This window comes from Mustelus asterias, chromosome 6 (genome assembly GCF_964213995.1).
Source record: "Mustelus asterias chromosome 6, sMusAst1.hap1.1, whole genome shotgun sequence".
NCBI classification, from domain to species: Eukaryota; Metazoa; Chordata; class Chondrichthyes; order Carcharhiniformes; family Triakidae; genus Mustelus; species Mustelus asterias.
This window is the reverse complement of record NC_135806.1, coordinates 59,376,887-59,393,990: the sequence shown is the minus strand read 5'-3', so window position 1 is coordinate 59,393,990 and position 17,104 is coordinate 59,376,887. Positions and strand designations below refer to the sequence as shown.

General features: G+C 42.2%; 2 protein-coding genes across 13 annotated transcripts in view; one reads left to right on the top strand and one right to left on the bottom strand.

Moving 5' to 3' along the window:
* The window catches only part of LOC144494877 (guanine nucleotide-binding protein G(I)/G(S)/G(O) subunit gamma-7), a 262,401-nt gene that overhangs the window by 31,900 nt on the left and 213,397 nt on the right, over window positions 1-17,104 (bottom strand). For 4 of the 9 annotated variants that reach the window (XM_078214365.1, XM_078214367.1, XM_078214369.1 and 1 more), the window contains one exon: window positions 2,859-2,965. In XM_078214365.1, coding sequence (XP_078070491.1) covers window positions 2,859-2,936 — 78 coding nt within the window. In that variant the 5' untranslated portion in view covers window positions 2,937-2,965. Of the gene's footprint in view, window positions 1-2,858; window positions 2,968-3,893; window positions 3,923-8,055; window positions 8,161-17,104 lie in introns of those variants that run through there. The other 5 variants (XM_078214366.1, XM_078214368.1, XM_078214370.1 and 2 more) reach the window with 3 other exon arrangements.
* The window catches only part of LOC144494876 (uncharacterized), a 146,066-nt gene that overhangs the window by 103,317 nt on the left and 25,645 nt on the right, over window positions 1-17,104 (top strand). The gene's annotated exons all lie outside the window — the stretch shown is intronic.

Below are 17,104 nucleotides of genomic sequence, written 5' to 3'. Positions count from 1 at the left end.
TGATGGAAAACTCTCCATTTCCCTGGATCAGTGCAACTCCAGCAACACTCAAGAAGCTGACACTATCCAGGACAAAGTAGTCCATTTGATTGGCACCCCATCCACAAACATTCACACCCGCCAATACTGATACACAGTGGCAGCAGTGTGTACTATCTACAAGATGCACTGCAGGAACTCAACAAGCCTCCTTAGACAGCATCTTCAAAATCCACAACCACTACCAAGGACAGCAGAAACATGAGAACACCACCACCTGGAAGTTCCCCATCAAGCCACACACCATCCTGACTTGGAATGATATCGTTGTTCCTTCACTGTCGCTTCCTCCATAACAGCACTATAGGTGTACCTACATCTTAGGGACTGTAGCAGTTCAAGAAGACAGCTCAAGGATAATTAGCAATGGGCAATAAATGCTGGCCTAGCCAGCGAAGCCCACATCCCATGATAGAATAAAAAAATCTTCAATTTTGCATAATGTAGTGCAATCATGGGAGCTCAGAACTGACTTGTTTAAGCAAATTACCTGGATTTGAGTTCATGTTTAGCACACTTGGGAGCCACAACTGCACAGAATTTAGTAAAACATGGGGTGCAACTTTTGTGTGATGGGATCTCTACACAGCAATGTAGAGATGCAACCCTCACCATGGTTGATTTTCAGTTATTCCCATGATTTGATTAATTTTGACAGGCTCAGTAGTCTTTGCCAAACAGCCTGCTAAAAAGTGGCTGGGGTTTTCTGCAGAAAGTCTCATTAGCTGCAACTTAACAGTGCTGGTGGCAACTCTGGTTGCTGAAGTGGTCGTAAAGCTTTTTCATATATGCAAAGATAAGCACATAAAATTGACCTTGTCTGCCCTGACTAATACCAGAAATCAGCGATGAACAGGTTTCCCTAGTGTCCAGCCTTGCTATGATGCAAATGATGGGCAGTTTGTGGATGTCATATTTTTGTTGTTTACATATTAATACACTGCACCCTCTCATACTTGGACAGACATGTTTTATGACCTCTTTATCATGTCTGGTAACAAGTCCAAAAAGCAGCAGACTGAGTTGTTGGATTGGCTGCGCCAGTCTGCTAGAAATATGAGAGGACACCTTTGGTCTTAATTTCTTCTTATCGCCCATTCATAATGAGTGGTTGGATAATATAACCCATACAAACCTCAGAATTTTTAGCATGGAATACAATATACTTCCTCTTCTACAATAATCGTATAACAATATTACCTGATGAAAAAAGGAATACATTTTGTAAAACTATTTAAGTTGTATTATAAATATAAATAGAAGATAAAACCTAGAAATGCTGGAAATATGACAAAATGCTGGAAGCCTGCAAAATGCAAGGTCATCAGTATCTGAAAAAAGCGACAGTTTGATATTTTAGCTGTCGTCTATTAGGCCTCTTGTGTGCTTCCAGCATGTTCTACTCTTTGCTGTAATCGCTGCCTCACAGCACCAGGGACGCAGGTTCGATTCCCCCTTGGTTCACTGTGAGGAGTCTGCATGTTCTTCCCGTGTCTGCGTGGGTTTCCTCCGGGTGCTCCGGTTTCCTCCCAGTCTGAAAGGTGTGCTGGTTAGGTGCATTGGCCATGCTAAATTCTCCCTCAGTGTATCAAACAGGCACTGGACTGTGGTGACTAGGGGATTTTCACAGTAACTCCTTTGCAATATTAATGTAAGCCTACTTGTGAAACTAATAAATAAACTTTAACTGCATGTGAGGAGAACAAGACTATATTTTGATTCCTTTAGTGGATTTCCAGAATTACACATACTTCAGTGAATGAACTGCAATTAAATAGAACATTTTTTTAAACAGAATCGCGACAGTGCAGAGGGAGGCCATCCGGCCCATCAAATCTGCATCGACTACAACCCCACCCAGGCCCTATCCCCATAATCCCATGCATTTACCCTAGCTAGTCCCCCTGACACTAGGGGGCAATTTAGCATGGCCAATACACCTAATCTGCACATCTTTGGACTGTGGGAGGAAACCAGAGCACCCGGAGGAAACCCACGCAGACATGGGGAGAATGTGCAAACTCCACACAGTGACCCAAACCGGGAATCGTACTCAGGTCCCTGGTGCTGTGAAGCAGTAGTGCTAACCACTGTGCCACCGTGCCGCCCTTGTCCCAAGTACCCACCAATACTGCTATGAAATGCCTATAGATGGCATGGGATGATGATTGAATCTCCTCCTCCACCAGGAAAGCAAGTGAGCACCACCACTCGCACTGAGAATGGTAGCCTGCCAAGTATCAAGGAGTTCGGTGTGCACTATTTTCTACTAATCTGTGGTGCAGTATGACAGGCCTTTGATACTTAGTGCTGATGTGTGTTGTGGAGCTGCCATTTTTATCTATCATTTTAAATAGTGCAAAGATCGAAATGAGGAGAAATCACAAACTACACATTGCAAGATCCAGAGCTCAATTAAACTCAAAATCTGATTCGGGTAATCAGGAAAAGTTCCATCAATTCCAGTTGGCTGAGACTGCTATTAATATTAACTTGTATTAAAGTACTAAAATGACCACCACATGGAGAAGGAAGTTGTGTGGTGGGCATGTGATTCCTCACACAGGCAGTTTTGCATCTGATCGAATGGGAGGGGATGGCGGTGCCTGGGAAAAATGATAACAGTTAAGCAGTCAGAGTCAGTTTTGTTAAAACTCCAAGCAGCTGGTTACAGAGTATCTTCAAGCACGGGCCCCAAGAGAATGTACTGTCTGTTTTCTGGATTGAATAATAAATAATACGTGGCATGTATTTTGGAAGAAAATATAATACTTTTTTAAGGGAAGACCTTAGTCAACAGGCACATTTCTAAATCTTACCTTGATCCTTTCAATACCAGCTTCAATCCTTAACTGTTCCACCATTTTCCTTGCCTGTGCTATGTTGTTCGTTGACATTATCACAGTTTATCCAACAGGCCAACTTTCTGGATAAGGAAAAAACAAATCATTAATTATCATAAAAGGCAGAAACACAAAAGTATTTATGACAACAGAAATTATGGTATCAACTTTTATGGCAGGTTTAGTGGTATTCCTAAATATATATATATTTTGAAAAAAATTGCAACTTAAAAAATCGCTAGGGTGCTGAAAATTTGGCAGATTCCTACTCCTGTTAGCTATCATCTAATCATTCTTGATGGAAAGTTGGTGTTAGATGAGGAGTCTAGCCTCAATTGTGAACCTGCGCTGACCCTGTTTATCCTCAAAGTACAGTAAGAAGTCTAACAACACCAGGTTAAAGTCCAACAGGTTTATTTGGTAGCAAAAACCACTAGCTTTCGGAACAGGCTGTTCCTTCGTCAGGTGGGTGGGAGTTCAGACCCACCTGACGAAGGAACAGCCTGTTCCGAAAGCTGGTGGCTTTTGCTACCAAATAAACCTGTTGGACTTTAACCTGGTGTTGTTAGACTTCTTACTGTGTTCACCCCAGTCCAACGCCGGCATCTCCACATCATGACTATCCTCAAAGTACACAGAAAGTGGCCATTTACCTCAAAAGCGGGAAGAAAAATCAGAGGAAAATTCAAAACATCTTCGATTTTCTTTGAAAGATTAAAACCAAGGGCTGGATTTTGGGCTCTCCTGCTCACCCACCCTGTGTGTTTCAGGTGGGTGTCACTGCCTACCTGCCAGATTATACCAGTGGCAAGATTTAACCTGTGATGGCAGAGACCCAAGTCATATGCCCTGCCTGGCAACATTCCATCTGCAGGATAGGGGGCAGGATCTCTCCTTAATGGGCCGTCAGGGCCCTTCCAGGTCCTCCTGCCCCCACCACCGGCCTTTCTACCCTGGCTCACCCTTACCAGAGCCAGCCATCCTGGTCTGGGCGAGATCCCCGACACTTACCTCCAATACTGGATTCAGAGCTGCATGCCTTCCTCTCTGCCTTTTGCAGTGCCAGCAGTGGCCACTGCTCCATGTGGCACTGCTGTTACTGTCGAGCTGCTGGCCACTGATTGGCTGGGAGCTCAGAGACAGGATTTCCTGTTGCTGAGGGTCAAAGGTCCCGCCTCAACTCAATGGTCAATTGGCTGTTTAATTCCTGTGGGGTCCCGTTGGACCTTTGGATGGATGTTTTAGCGCGGGGCGCGGGGTGCGGGGGGGGGGGCAGGGGAGAGGATTTGGCAAGGACTACGGTGTCCCATTAAATCTAACCCAAGACATTTTTTATTCTGCGCTGCTCACTAACATGCTATCAGTCATATTTCAACTGGAATCATCTGTCTACAAGAGAAGCTATTTTAAAATCAAAATACTGGTTAGATAAGCGAGAATTCTCTGTGTAATTTTTAGCTGTGATTAAGTGGCTCTGGGTTCACGATAAAAAAAACCTCACAATTAAATAACCTAATTTCAAAACCTCTCTGAACATATTTGATAGTCTTTTGTAAGTTTGTGTTAATAGCATCGCTTTACAATACAATATTTTGTAAGTCTGTATTAATAGCATCGCTTTACAATGCAATATTTTGAAAATTTAAGCAAAATGTGATAATGAAAAGGAAAACAAAAAACTCAGTGGAACAATGTAGCATTAAAAACTCCAGAGAAAGTGGATACAAAATAAACACGAACTGCAACTAGTAATCTGGTGTTGGAATCAACCCATTAGAATTCTATCCTTAACATTTAAGTTCATAAACATGTATGATTCATGTCACAACAAACCCAGGTTAGAGTGAGTTTGTTAAGATACTGATGCATTAATACTTTGTATGAAACAATATGCTTCTTAAGGTCCTAACTTGTACCTAGACAGGTCTGCATTGCAGCTTTGTCTAGGTGAAGCAATGTTTCATTGTAGCTGCTCATTGTGTAATGATGTGTATAAGCGATATAAACTAATAAAAGTCATTGTTTTTAGTGAGATCCGTACTAATTGGGCTTGATTTTCAATCCGGGGTTAGAGATCCATTGCCCAGATAAATTTGGGGTTCTGACCCTGCAACTCTATCTTCAAATCATAATGCCCTAATTGGGTTGGAGGTGAACTTGGCATTCAGTTACAAAAACAGAAAATGCTGGAAAATCTCAGTAGGTCTGACAGCATCTGTGGAGAGGGAAGAGAGCCAACGTTGCGAGTCTGGTTGACCCTTCGTCAGAGCTAAAGACAAAGAAAATAGAATGAGATTTATACTGTGTGGGGGGGCGGGGGGGGGGGGGGGGGGGGGAGGAGGAGGAGGAGGAGGAGGAAGGGGGTTGTGTGATGACCAAGATGTCATAGACAAAATGACAAAGGGAACGTAAATGATGAGAAGGGTGCTAACAGCATCCATTAAGAGATCGGAACGGCATTCAGTTAGTGATGCCGAGCTCTGTGAGGAGGCAGCAGCTGCCTGTAAGTGAAATGGCATCAAAGGCAGATGGCAGCCATGAAGAGGCACAATTGAGGAGGCTGTCCAGCACAAGAGAGGAGGCTGGAATTCGGAGGGCCTAAAGCCTCAGCGTCAAATGGTCAGCCAAGTGCCCAATCTCACACCGAAATCCCTGATTTAAAAAAATGTTGCAGCTGCCTGCATTGACTGCAACACTTGTGCATTAATGTGCACCAAATTGTTTTTGTTTTGCAGGTTCCTTTTTGAAAATTGCCCTCCCCGGCCAGTTTATAATCTCTACAAACATCTTAAAGGGAAAGTGTATCGGAGGCGGCCTGGTTTGCGATCACCCCCACTCCAACTTCCTTTTGAAAACTGCATTATGTTCTGCAGGAGTTAGAATCCAATAACACCGTCCAGGTGTGAAAATTTCAATGTGCACCTGCACCTCTATACACCTCTGTACCTCTAGTAATTGAAAATTCAGCCCATTAACTCAATGAAAGTACAATATGAATTAACACCTTTGCACATGACTAAAATAGTACAAAAGTGCAAGAAAACATAGAAACATAGACATAGAAATCCTACAGTACAGAAGGAGGCCATTTTGCCAATTAAGTCTGCACCGACAACAATCCCACCCAGGCTCTATCCCCGCTTAGTTATCCTGCTAATCCCTCTAACCTATTGCATCCCAGGAAACTAAGGGTTAATTTAGCATGTCCAATCAACCTAACCCACACATCTTTGGACTGTGGGAGGAAATTGGAGCACCCGGAGGAAACCCATGCAATGGCTTGACCACAGCAACATTCAAATCATTGCTTTTCTGCGTTACTCTGAAAGTGACATAGAATTTGCAGTTTTTGATTTAGACATTTCTCAGATACTGTACTGGAATTTTATGTTTTCCCTGAGGGAGAGTGACGAGGCCATTAAGTAGCCAATTCATGGAATTTACTTGCAGTGGGACAGCCCAATACCATATCTCCAGGATGTCCAGCAGGACCTGTCAGCCTGGTGGACAGTTCAGGGTGGCGGGGGAATGGTGTGGGGGAGAGAGTGTAGGGGGCTTCTGGTAGGACATTCTGCCCATTGGCGGCCCGCAGTGTGAACTCTTTCCCCACACCAGCCTTCCTCCCCCCATGGCCTGTCAATGCAACTCCCCAACTCTTTGCCTGCCAGCCTGATCCCGGTGGGACCCAGGACTCAATTCACAGTCCAGATCCAAAGTGCTTCCCAATTTCACTACTGAAAGGCCTGATTCTAATTCTTAGGCTATGTCCCATGTCATATTGTCCCTAGCCAGTGGAAATAGTTTTTCTCTTGCTACCCTCTTGCTTATTAATGACCTAGGGGAGGGGGCTGAAAAGTGGATCAGTAAATTTGCTGATGACACCAAGATTGGTGGAGTAGTGGATGAGGTGGAGGGCTGTTGTAGACTGCAAAGAGACCTAGATAGGATGCAAAGCTGGGCTGAAAAATGGCAGATGGAGTTTAACCCTGATAAATGTGAGGTGATTCATTTTGGTAGGACAAATTTAAATGTGGATTTCAGGGTCAAAGGTAGGGTTCTGAAGACTGTGGAGGAACAGAGAGATCTTGGGGTCCATATCCACAGATCTCTGAAGGTTGCCACTCAAGTGGATAGAGCTGTGAAGAAGGCCTATAGTGTGTTAGCTTTTATTAACAGGGGGTTGGAGTTTAAGAGCCGTGGGGTTATGCTGCAACTGTACAGGACCTTGGTGAGACCACATTTGGAATATTGTGTGCAGTTCTGGTCACCTCACTATAAGAAGGACATGGAAGCGCTGGAAAGAGTGCAAAGTAGATTTACCAGAATGCTGCCTGGTTTGGAGGGTAGTTCTTATGAGGAAAGGTTGAGGGAGCTAGGGCTGTTCTCTCTGGAGCGGAGGAGGTTGAGGGGAGACTTAATAGAGGTTTATAAAATGATGAAGGGGATAGATAGAGTGAACGTTCAAAGACTATTTCCTCGGGTGGATGGAGCTATTACAAGGGGGCATAACTATAGGGTTCATGGTGGGAGATATAGGAAGGATGTCCGAGGTAGGTTCTTTACTCAGAGAGTGGTTGGGGTGTGGAATGGACTGCCTGCAGTGATAGTGGAGTCAGACACTTTAGGAACATTTAAGCGGTTATTGGATAGGCACATGGAGCACACCAGGATGATAGGGAGTGGGATAGCTTGATCTTGGTTTCAGATAAAGCTCAGCACAACATCGTGGGCCGAAGGGCCTGTTCTGTGCTGTACTGTTCTATGTTCTATGTTCCCTATCTGTTCCCACTAATATTTTGAAAATTTTGATCAAATCACTCTTGAATCTTCTAATTGCTAAGAGATGCAACCCCAATTTGTATAATCTCTCCAATTAATTTAACCCTTGGGAGTCCGGGTTTGATTCTTAAACATTTACTCCCTCTGCCACCAACATACAGTGGCAGCACTGTGTAGTATTTACAAGATGCACTGCAGGAACTCACCAAGGCGCTTTCGGCAGCACCTTTGAACCCGTAACCTCTAACATCTAGAAGGACAAGGGCAGCAGATACATGGGAATACCACCACCTGCATGTTCTTTCCAAGCCACACACTATCTTGACTTGGAAATATAGCATCATTCCTTCAAATCCTGGAACTCCCTTCCTAATAGCATTGTGGGTGTACTTACTCCATATGGGCTGCAGCGGTTCAAGAAAGTGGCACACCACCACCTTCTGAAGTGAAATCAGGGATGGTCAAATGCCAGCCTAACCAGCAATGCCCATATCCTGTGAACAAATAAAACAGACCTTTTGTAAATCTATGCTGCACTCCCTCCAAGCCCAAAATACCTTTCCTCAGATGTGGCAGCCAGATCTGCTCTTACCAGGGCTTTGCATTGCTAACACTTGACCTCCACTCTTTTTATTCTGATTCTCTACATATGAAGGCAAGTATTTCACTAACCTTTTGATAATTTTTGTATCTCTCCATGACATTTTAATGATCTGGGATTCTTGGACCTCTAAGCCTCTTTTCAGCTCCACTGCTTGTAGCTTTTCACCTTTTAGAAAGTACTTTGATCTATCCTTTTTAGGTTTAAAGTGGATGACCTCACACTTGCTTGTAGTGAAATCTATTTGCCCAATTTTCCGATTCACATATTCTATTAATATCTCTTTGCAATTTTATGTTTCCATTTACATTGCTTCGAATGTCACCTATGTTTGTGTCATTGGCAAACTTGGATGTATGGCTGTCTATTCTGTATTCCAACTTGCTAATATAGATAACTATGGGATATTAATAGTCACATCCTGCTAATAAGGTTACCTACCCATTGTCCCTACTCAGCTGAGCCAATTTCCTAATTAGGTAAATTCAAAGAACTTCAACTTCAGTCACCAGTCTTTTCTTATAGACCTTATCCCTGGTAGTCTACATAAATCAGATTAATCAGACATTGACCTCCACTTTACAAATCCACGCTAGCTCTCTCTAATTAGTTGAAATTTTTCAATATTCAGTCATTCTATCCTTAATTATAGATTCTGGTCATGCTCACCTGACTGGTTTATAATTCCTTTAATTCCCTCTTACCTTCCTCAAATAGCATAGTGACATGCAATTTTTCAACCTGAGGGAATAGTTCCTCAATTGAGAAAATCTCAGAAGATTATAGTTAGCGCAAGATGATCCCAGGATGAAAACAGTCTGGTCCTGGGGATTTGTCTTTCATGAACTGTATTCTTCATTGCTGTTAATTTCCTTACGTTCATTAAGGTGAGTTCAAATCCCTGATTCAATTATATTCCTTGGGATGTCCAGGATGTTGTTCTCTTCCTCTATTGTAAATACTGATGCAAAGTAATTATTTCACAGGCTTGTCAATTCCTTATTTTTATTTAAATCATCATTATGAGATTTTAAGGGTCCCATATTACCCTTAACATAATATAATTGCAAAAGTTTTTCAATTGATTTTGATAACCCTTGCTAGTTTATTCTCATATTTGCTTTTTGTAGCTTTTACTATATGTTTTGTCAACCATTGCTGTTCTACGCATTTCTCTGATTCTGAGTTATTTTCTGCATTCGTCTATGATTTTTCTTATGACTTGATATTGTGCCTTATCTCGTTATTTCTCCATGGCTGTTTTTCTCAGCAAGAGTTCATGCCCTTTAGGGATATAAACTTACAGCATAAATCCTCTTATGTAGTCTGTCACTGCCCTGGGCTTAGTATTTTGCAAGCACAGAAATAAATAGTTTAATTAGAGCTTACACGCCTTGTTAAGCTTCAATCCATCCCTAAACATTGTACAATATGAACATGAAACCGATGCAAAAACGTTAGCAATGGCATCACTAAATAGCAGATCATGTAACGTACAGAACGTCTCTTATCTCTACAAATATTTAATCTACGGGAGATACTCTCCTCATTTCTATCTTCAGCCTCACTGTTTTGCCTGACACAAAACATACAACTTGAGTATAACTGCACAAATCTGATTTCTTACCTCGAAACGAACTCTGGCGTTTGCTTGGTCTGCAGTAACCATAGAAACAATGGATTTACAGATATCTTCAACAAACTACAAATACATTTTTGCTATTGGCCAACTCTTGTCCACTTACAAAACAGCACAAAACAAAAAAGTGAATCTTTTATCCCTTCCATCTCTCAGAGTTACCTATAAATTGTGCAACACTATCTTAGAGTTCCCTATTGTCGACACTAACAGCAAGATAGAAGATGTGAATTTTCCAGCTCAGTGCATTTATGCAGTTACTCAGAAAAGGGAAATGCCCAGGCTCTCTGGAGCAAAAACTAACTTATCTGGGATGTTTTGATGACGTGGGCAAATGTGCTTTTTCCAAGCAATATTTCCTGTTTTTATTTGAGGATGAAATTCCTGGAATTTTAATTATATGGAAAAGTACACACAAGTACAGAGGAATACCAGTTCATATGTGTGTCAACCTGTTTGCTAAAATCCAAGATTGCCGCAAAGTTTAGGATTGCAGGACAACATCAAGTGAGAAGATACAGAAACAATTTAACTATTTTATGCAGTGGGTGGGGAATACGTGGAATAGACCAGCAAGGAGACAGACTGCAGAATTATTTATGGGAAAACTGGATAGATGTTTGCGTGCTTTGGTGTTTGGGGAATATTCTGGGACTACCAATATGAGCTGTAGAGCCTTTTCCAGTCCTTCAATTTCCTTGTGCAAGTGTTCCATTTAGACAGCAAGGTACAAGGATACATTTTCTGAGTTGAGGATCTCAAGCACAGAATCTTGTCTGACAGGACTGAAAAAGTTGGTGCTCCTGATTCAGGGTACATCTGGACTAAAGTAATTCACGGAAATGTTGGTTGTCCACAATTTGAGTGCACTGACCTCCATTGAATGATGTATTTTGTTGAGAATGGAGACTCCCAAAATTTATCCTTCATTGCATTCATCCTTACCATAGATACGAATATGTTTTTTTAGATGCCAGTACAAAAATTTGATTATTTGATTATGATGAGGAAAGATCTCAGGCCCTTTGGCCCCAAACTTATCTTTGGAGCAGGGTGGAGTTAGGAACTCCCTAGAAATACTGAGTTCTTGAATTTCAAGAAAGCCAAGCTGTGAGCAGGTAAAATCAAAGAATAGTACACCACAGTAGGGGCTATTTGGCCCATCAAGGTTTGTTTTGGCTCTTGCAAAGAGCAATTCAGTTGCTTGTACTCCACTGTTCTCAGCCCATATCAAGACTATTACAGGATTTGTATTCACCACTCTTTCAGCCAGTGCATTTAAGCACTCATGAGTTTAAAAAAAAAGATTTTTGTCTTGTTTGGTACTTTGCCAAACACCTTCAATCTATACCCTCTGATTTACTGATTCATCATAAAAGAGGGAAATTCTACCAGAACTCCTAACCAGTTCCTTTGGGCCTGAATCCTTGACTTATTACAAAGTTCACTATAGGGCTTGAGGGATGGAATCTGGAGAGAAAGCCATCTTGGTCACCTTTTTTAAAAAAAAGAATGATCAATGCATGGACATCAATGGTCAGGAGGAGGTTTTTGCATCGTGGCAACATTATTAGCTGTGAATTTGTGAGCATAGGATTCAAATCTATCTCCAAGTTGTCTCAGTGACTGCAGACCAGAACCCTGGCTCTGAATTCTGCATTGTCATCCAGTGAGTTCAGCCGGAGGAGTTCTTCTACCTCTCCCTTTCTCTAGGCAGAATTTTACAGGCTCACACTAGTGGACTTGCAGGCTGAGTTGGGAGAGGAGAAATAAAATTACCAGAGTGGCTTTCCCACTGCCTATCTGGCCCCTGGCATGACTGCAACTTTATGGGGGGAGGGGGGGTGTATGAGGACTAGGACTAGGACACCAATTTAGGCGTATTTGAATGACTGACATTACAGAGCAGTTGCAGATGAGCCACATTGGATGTGTGAAGATGGTGCAAAATAGACAAGCATGACATGCAATGACAGAAGATCGCCTGGTAGGAGTAGTTACAAGCAACAGCAATTGTTGCTTAAAGTTAAGTTTAAATTGCATTATACTTGTAATGGTTTTGTGTATGGTAAGGAGAGCTAGAGGACCACAATAGGATTTACATACCATATTTTTATTTCTATTCAAGAAACACTAGCATGGTTTTGACTTTCAGCTTTTCAGCTCCCTTTTGTCCTTGGATACTTTTACGTTTATTTATTCCTTTAAGCTTGTTAGTTGCTAAATTGAATCTTCATGAAACAAAGTCAACATTTATCCAAGTAATTATCACATTTGCACTTAGTAATTCATCTATTCGCAATTTTCAAACAAGCCTTGATTTACTAGGCTAAATTAAGTAAAGGTGCTCACAGGTTAGGAACAATCAAGAATATCTGCACAAAAAGTAGATAAAGTATGGATAGGAGATGGGCCTACAGCACTAAGTTAAATCTAAACCAGGACAGCAGTCCTGAGGTAAGGTGTAAAAATTAGGTGACCTACTTAGCAAGGACTGAACTTCTGGAGTAAAGTGTCAAAATTATAAGAACAAGTCAAATAACAATGAAGAACTTCAGCATAGTTGTCAACTCTCTACTTTTTGTGTAAACATCAGTTTTTCTAGTCTTCAGTTATTCTGTTGACAGAGGGACCGTGAAAATAGCTTATTTCCAGACCCTAGCACAAAGAGCGTAACTGAGAACTGGAAAAGCTGATTTCTGCATGAAAAGCAGATGGTTGGCAATTACATGCATTTTTCATTTTTGTTATCTGGCCAGGCTTATCAGCTTTAAATCTCTATCCATCCAAATCCATATGGAGGATTTAATAGATATTGACTAAAAGTGAGAAGAGTAGGGGATTTTTCATAGTGACAATGAATGAAAAGCAACATTTCATAGAAAAAAATGAATTGTTGAGATGATCTTGAAACACTAGTAAAGATCTTGCATGTTAACGTAGTATAAAAAAAAGGAATTTAGTTAATTCAGTTGCTTTCAAATGATGGTCTTGATCCCAGGGCTATTTTTTAGTCAAGCAATGGATTTTGAGTTGCCTGCTTCATCAGCATTCCCTAGTTTTGCATCTTAGCAGCTATGTATCAGAAATTAAGAACTGTTGTCAGGGAAGTGAGACAGCCACCTGTAAAATCCCATTGATAGAGATGTGTGGGCAGATAGGCTTTCTGATTTCTTGGCCAGCGGAGTAGGGGGTAATTTTGCTCTGTGCTGCCTGGCCACATGCCCATTGTAGGAACTGCCAAATTTTGCTCAATTGGTTAAATGTGAAGAAATTACAAGTCACACGGGTAAAACTCAAAATTTTTGAAGTATCTGATGTTCATAAACTGAATAATGATTAAATATTAATGACCAAATGTGAATATACAAAACCTTTCAAATCTGGCATGGATAGAAGTACTGACCAGTGTATTATATTCCAAAAAAAATTCTCCAATGTAGGAAAGTTAATTCTTGAATGTGTCAAGCTCTTTGTGTTCAAAGAACTAATGGTGTGAGTCATGCATGAAATACCATCTCTGACTGTGCTAATCTTTTATTTTTATACCTCAGCACAAGTCTTTGCATCACTCTCCTTTGAACAGCTATTCCCATAGTGGTATCTGGAGCCTTGAACATAATGCGCTTTATAATGCTTCTGTGCTTTTCAGAAATACATGGTCATCTTTATGAATCTACTTCAGCCTCGACCAATCGCTGTCCCACATCCCAAAGGGAGACAAGCTGATTCTCCTCTGTGAGAGTCGGGAGGGAAAGGTGTGTTAGGCAGAGAAGGTGTGGGGAAAACAAATGCCAACGGAGTCTTCCTCCTGACAAAATGTCTAGAACATGACATTAAATTATGAACACCCTGTTCCGCCAGAGGGACGAGCCAAAGACCTCATGACAACACCCCGCTCATCGCACTGGCACGTAATAGACTATATCATTGTCCGAGCGAAGGACCACAAAGATGTCCGCATCATTCATGCCACGACCGGAACCGATGACTGCTGGATCGACCACCGACTAATCCGCTCCACCAAAAACTCTGCCCCAAACCAGCAGGGGCAGAAAAAACTCTGTTTCAGGAAACTCCATGTTGCTGGACTCAAAGACCCTGAGGAGAAAGACTACTCTGTTGGTACCTCACAGCTAACCTGGTGACGATCAACGAGCCAGAGCTGCAGAGTGCCCACAGCGTCTGGTCCGCCTTAAGGGCCACCATTGTTAGCAATTGTGAGGGGAAGCTTGTGCTCTCAACCAGGAAACACCATGACTGGTTCGGCGAGAATGATCAGGAGATTCAGGGTCTCTAGGCTGAAAACATAAGGTGTTCCTGAACTGACAACATCACCAAAACTCGAGTGAGAGGAAACAAGCCTACAGGCAACTAAAGGCCGAGATGCAACAAAGAACTCATGACCTAAAGAACAGATGGTGGGTGAAAAGAGCGCGGGCGACTTGCTGACAACCACAGCTTCTTCAGCGCAGTTAAAAACATCTATGGTCCATGTACCCAGGGACCCACCCCACTTGAGAGCCAAAACAGAGAGGCAGTCAACACCTGCTAGAGAGAACACTTCGAGGACCTCCTCAGCCAAGATGAAGCCTTCAACGCAAGTTTCCTCGACACTATCCCGCAACACACTAACCATCACCATCTCAGCACAGCCTTCAGCTCACTGAAGCCAAGCATTGATAGAGAAAGGAGCATTTGGCAGCCTGGGCATTCCACCATCCATTCCTCTGACCACCATCTGCCCCACCTGTGACAGAGACTGTAGGTTGTACATTGGACTACTCAGTCACCAGAAAATTCATTTTTAGTGTGCAAGCAAGTCATTCTTGACTCTGAAGGTCTGCCAGAGAAGAGAAGAAGTTGTCACCAGGCCGACTTCAAATAGATCTTCTTCCACCATTTGATTTGTGACCCTGAGCCTCCTGAAACAGTAGTGTTCTGACATGTCAAGAAAGCATACATATCCTCTGCTTGAAAACCTCGTGTTGCAGGTATGGTCTCCTGTGAGCTGCATCTCTCTGTTCACATCTCTTTCACGTGGAGCAGTAGGTCTGTGAGGAGTAGGTTGTTGCTGATCCTGCTGGTGCTGTTTACTATTGGTGCTCTTCCTCCTGACGCTACTGGTCATCTTGGTCCTCATCTGAGACTCAAAGTCAAACAGAATGACTGGCACGTATGCTGATCTGATAGATCAGAGCTCTGAAACAGTAGTTCCCAACCTTTTCAGTAACATGGCACACTTCAATAAGACAAACAATTCTTTGGCACAGCCAATTTTGTTTCAGCTGAATCGATTGTTCATAAGTGCCCCACAATGTAATAGTGAACCGACAGTGGCCAATCACATACAAGGATGGGGTGGGGGGGCATCTCTGTCCTGTCTCTATGGGGATGGAACATGGGCGCCTGCTACATTTTTGGCAGGTTCTGCATGGATACTTGTCATTTCAGGCCATTCAAAAATAAAGATTTGAAATGCTGACAACCTGGCTTTTATTTGTACAGCAAAATACAGGCCACCAAGTAATTAGCAGTAAAATTAAAATAAGAATGAGAAGATAGATGTATTTTTTCAATTATGAAATTATAATCTTCCTCAAGGAGGGGGGGGAATTCTGTAGAGTCAATGGGGCTCCAACTATACACAGTATTCTAGCTTGCATAAACTGGTCTAGCAGTGAAGGCTTTTTAAAAAAACAATCATAATTTTCTGCATCACCAGACATCTTACATAAGTAGAGCAACTCAAAGCATACATAATAGTATATCAGCAGGGCTGGACAGTTACAAAGCAGTGTATTATAAACAAACTAAACATCTGAATTACTAGAAATATATAATCACGGCTGGCAGAGAGAAATATCCACCCATTGGAACTCAGATGATGAGGCAGTTAAATGGAGTGGATAAAATACACTCTGCTCCAACTCCAGATTTTACCAGAATTTTCAGCTGTAATAGGTGCATACATTCATGCAAATTGGACTCCATGTAATAGGACCTCAAGACAAGTTAACCTGGTGGGAAGTGCAGCCTCTACAACAGCTATCCTGACAGCAACAACCTGATGGGAACAATAAAGAGACCATGTAAAGTGAGCTTAAAACTCTGCAAAGGGAGGAAGAGGTCCGTCCGGGAAGGGTGATGAAGGAAGAGTGTTGTCGGCGCCGCTGTAAATAGCTTCGGGAATCTTGCTTTTTTTCCACTGAAATCGGGGCTCAGAGTCTGCCCCACAGCTGCGGCTACAGTTCACTTGCACACCAGTTGAAAACCACTGATATATGGTGTCAGGTCACAGGATCTGGTTTTAATTATAAAGTCCTCCTTTCTTTCAGTTTTCATTATTATTTGTTTGATTGACCTTAAAATAGCCCTTGTAATGTCTACTCAGAAAGGCGGCATCGCTTCAGAATCAGATGTGGTGGAAACTTTTGAGAAAAGATATTTTTTAAGATGATCTCCCTGCGGTTGATAGTAATGGGAAGGAATCTGCAGTGATTTATGAGCCAGGTTTGGTTATTAGGTAAGAACGGTTGCTGCACTTTGAACCAGCTTGGAAATGAAAAGAATCACTCCACCTACCCATGTGGATGAAAGACACCTGGTTCAGCCAGAGGGGGAGAAAGGAGAGGGGTCGGAGGGGGGAGGATCATTCTTCCCTAGTCTGTTATCCTTTGCTCATCAAGCTCTCTGAATTTCACCTCCAGTTACTGTTTCACTCCATTTCCCAGACTCTGGCTTGAGATTGCCACTGTTCTTTCTGTGCATACTTCAAACTGTCTCTCCCAGCCTCTGCCTCCTAATCTGTGTATGAGTTCCTGATTTTGTGAGATTGCCTGTTGAGTGTATCTCTTTCGCCACCATAAATGGCTTTGGGCAATCTGCATTTTCTTTATACCAAAAAAATAGTTGGGGCACACCGGTTGAAAACCATTGCTCTAAAGTGGGATCAAATGTACAAATCTCCAAAGCTGTCAAAGTCCCTCCAAAGTTGTAAAAATCACCACTAAAGCTGTGAAAGTAACCTCTCATTCACACAAGGAGGAAATAAATCAGTTATATGGTTTCAGTACTTGCTGTCGCATTTTCCTGTCATGTCTTCAGCCCACTCAAATGCCGATGTGCTCTTGCCTTACTTTCCCTTGAGAGTTCCAGGAAGCCCACAGATAAATTCAAAGACATGTTTGTATCATTCTAATA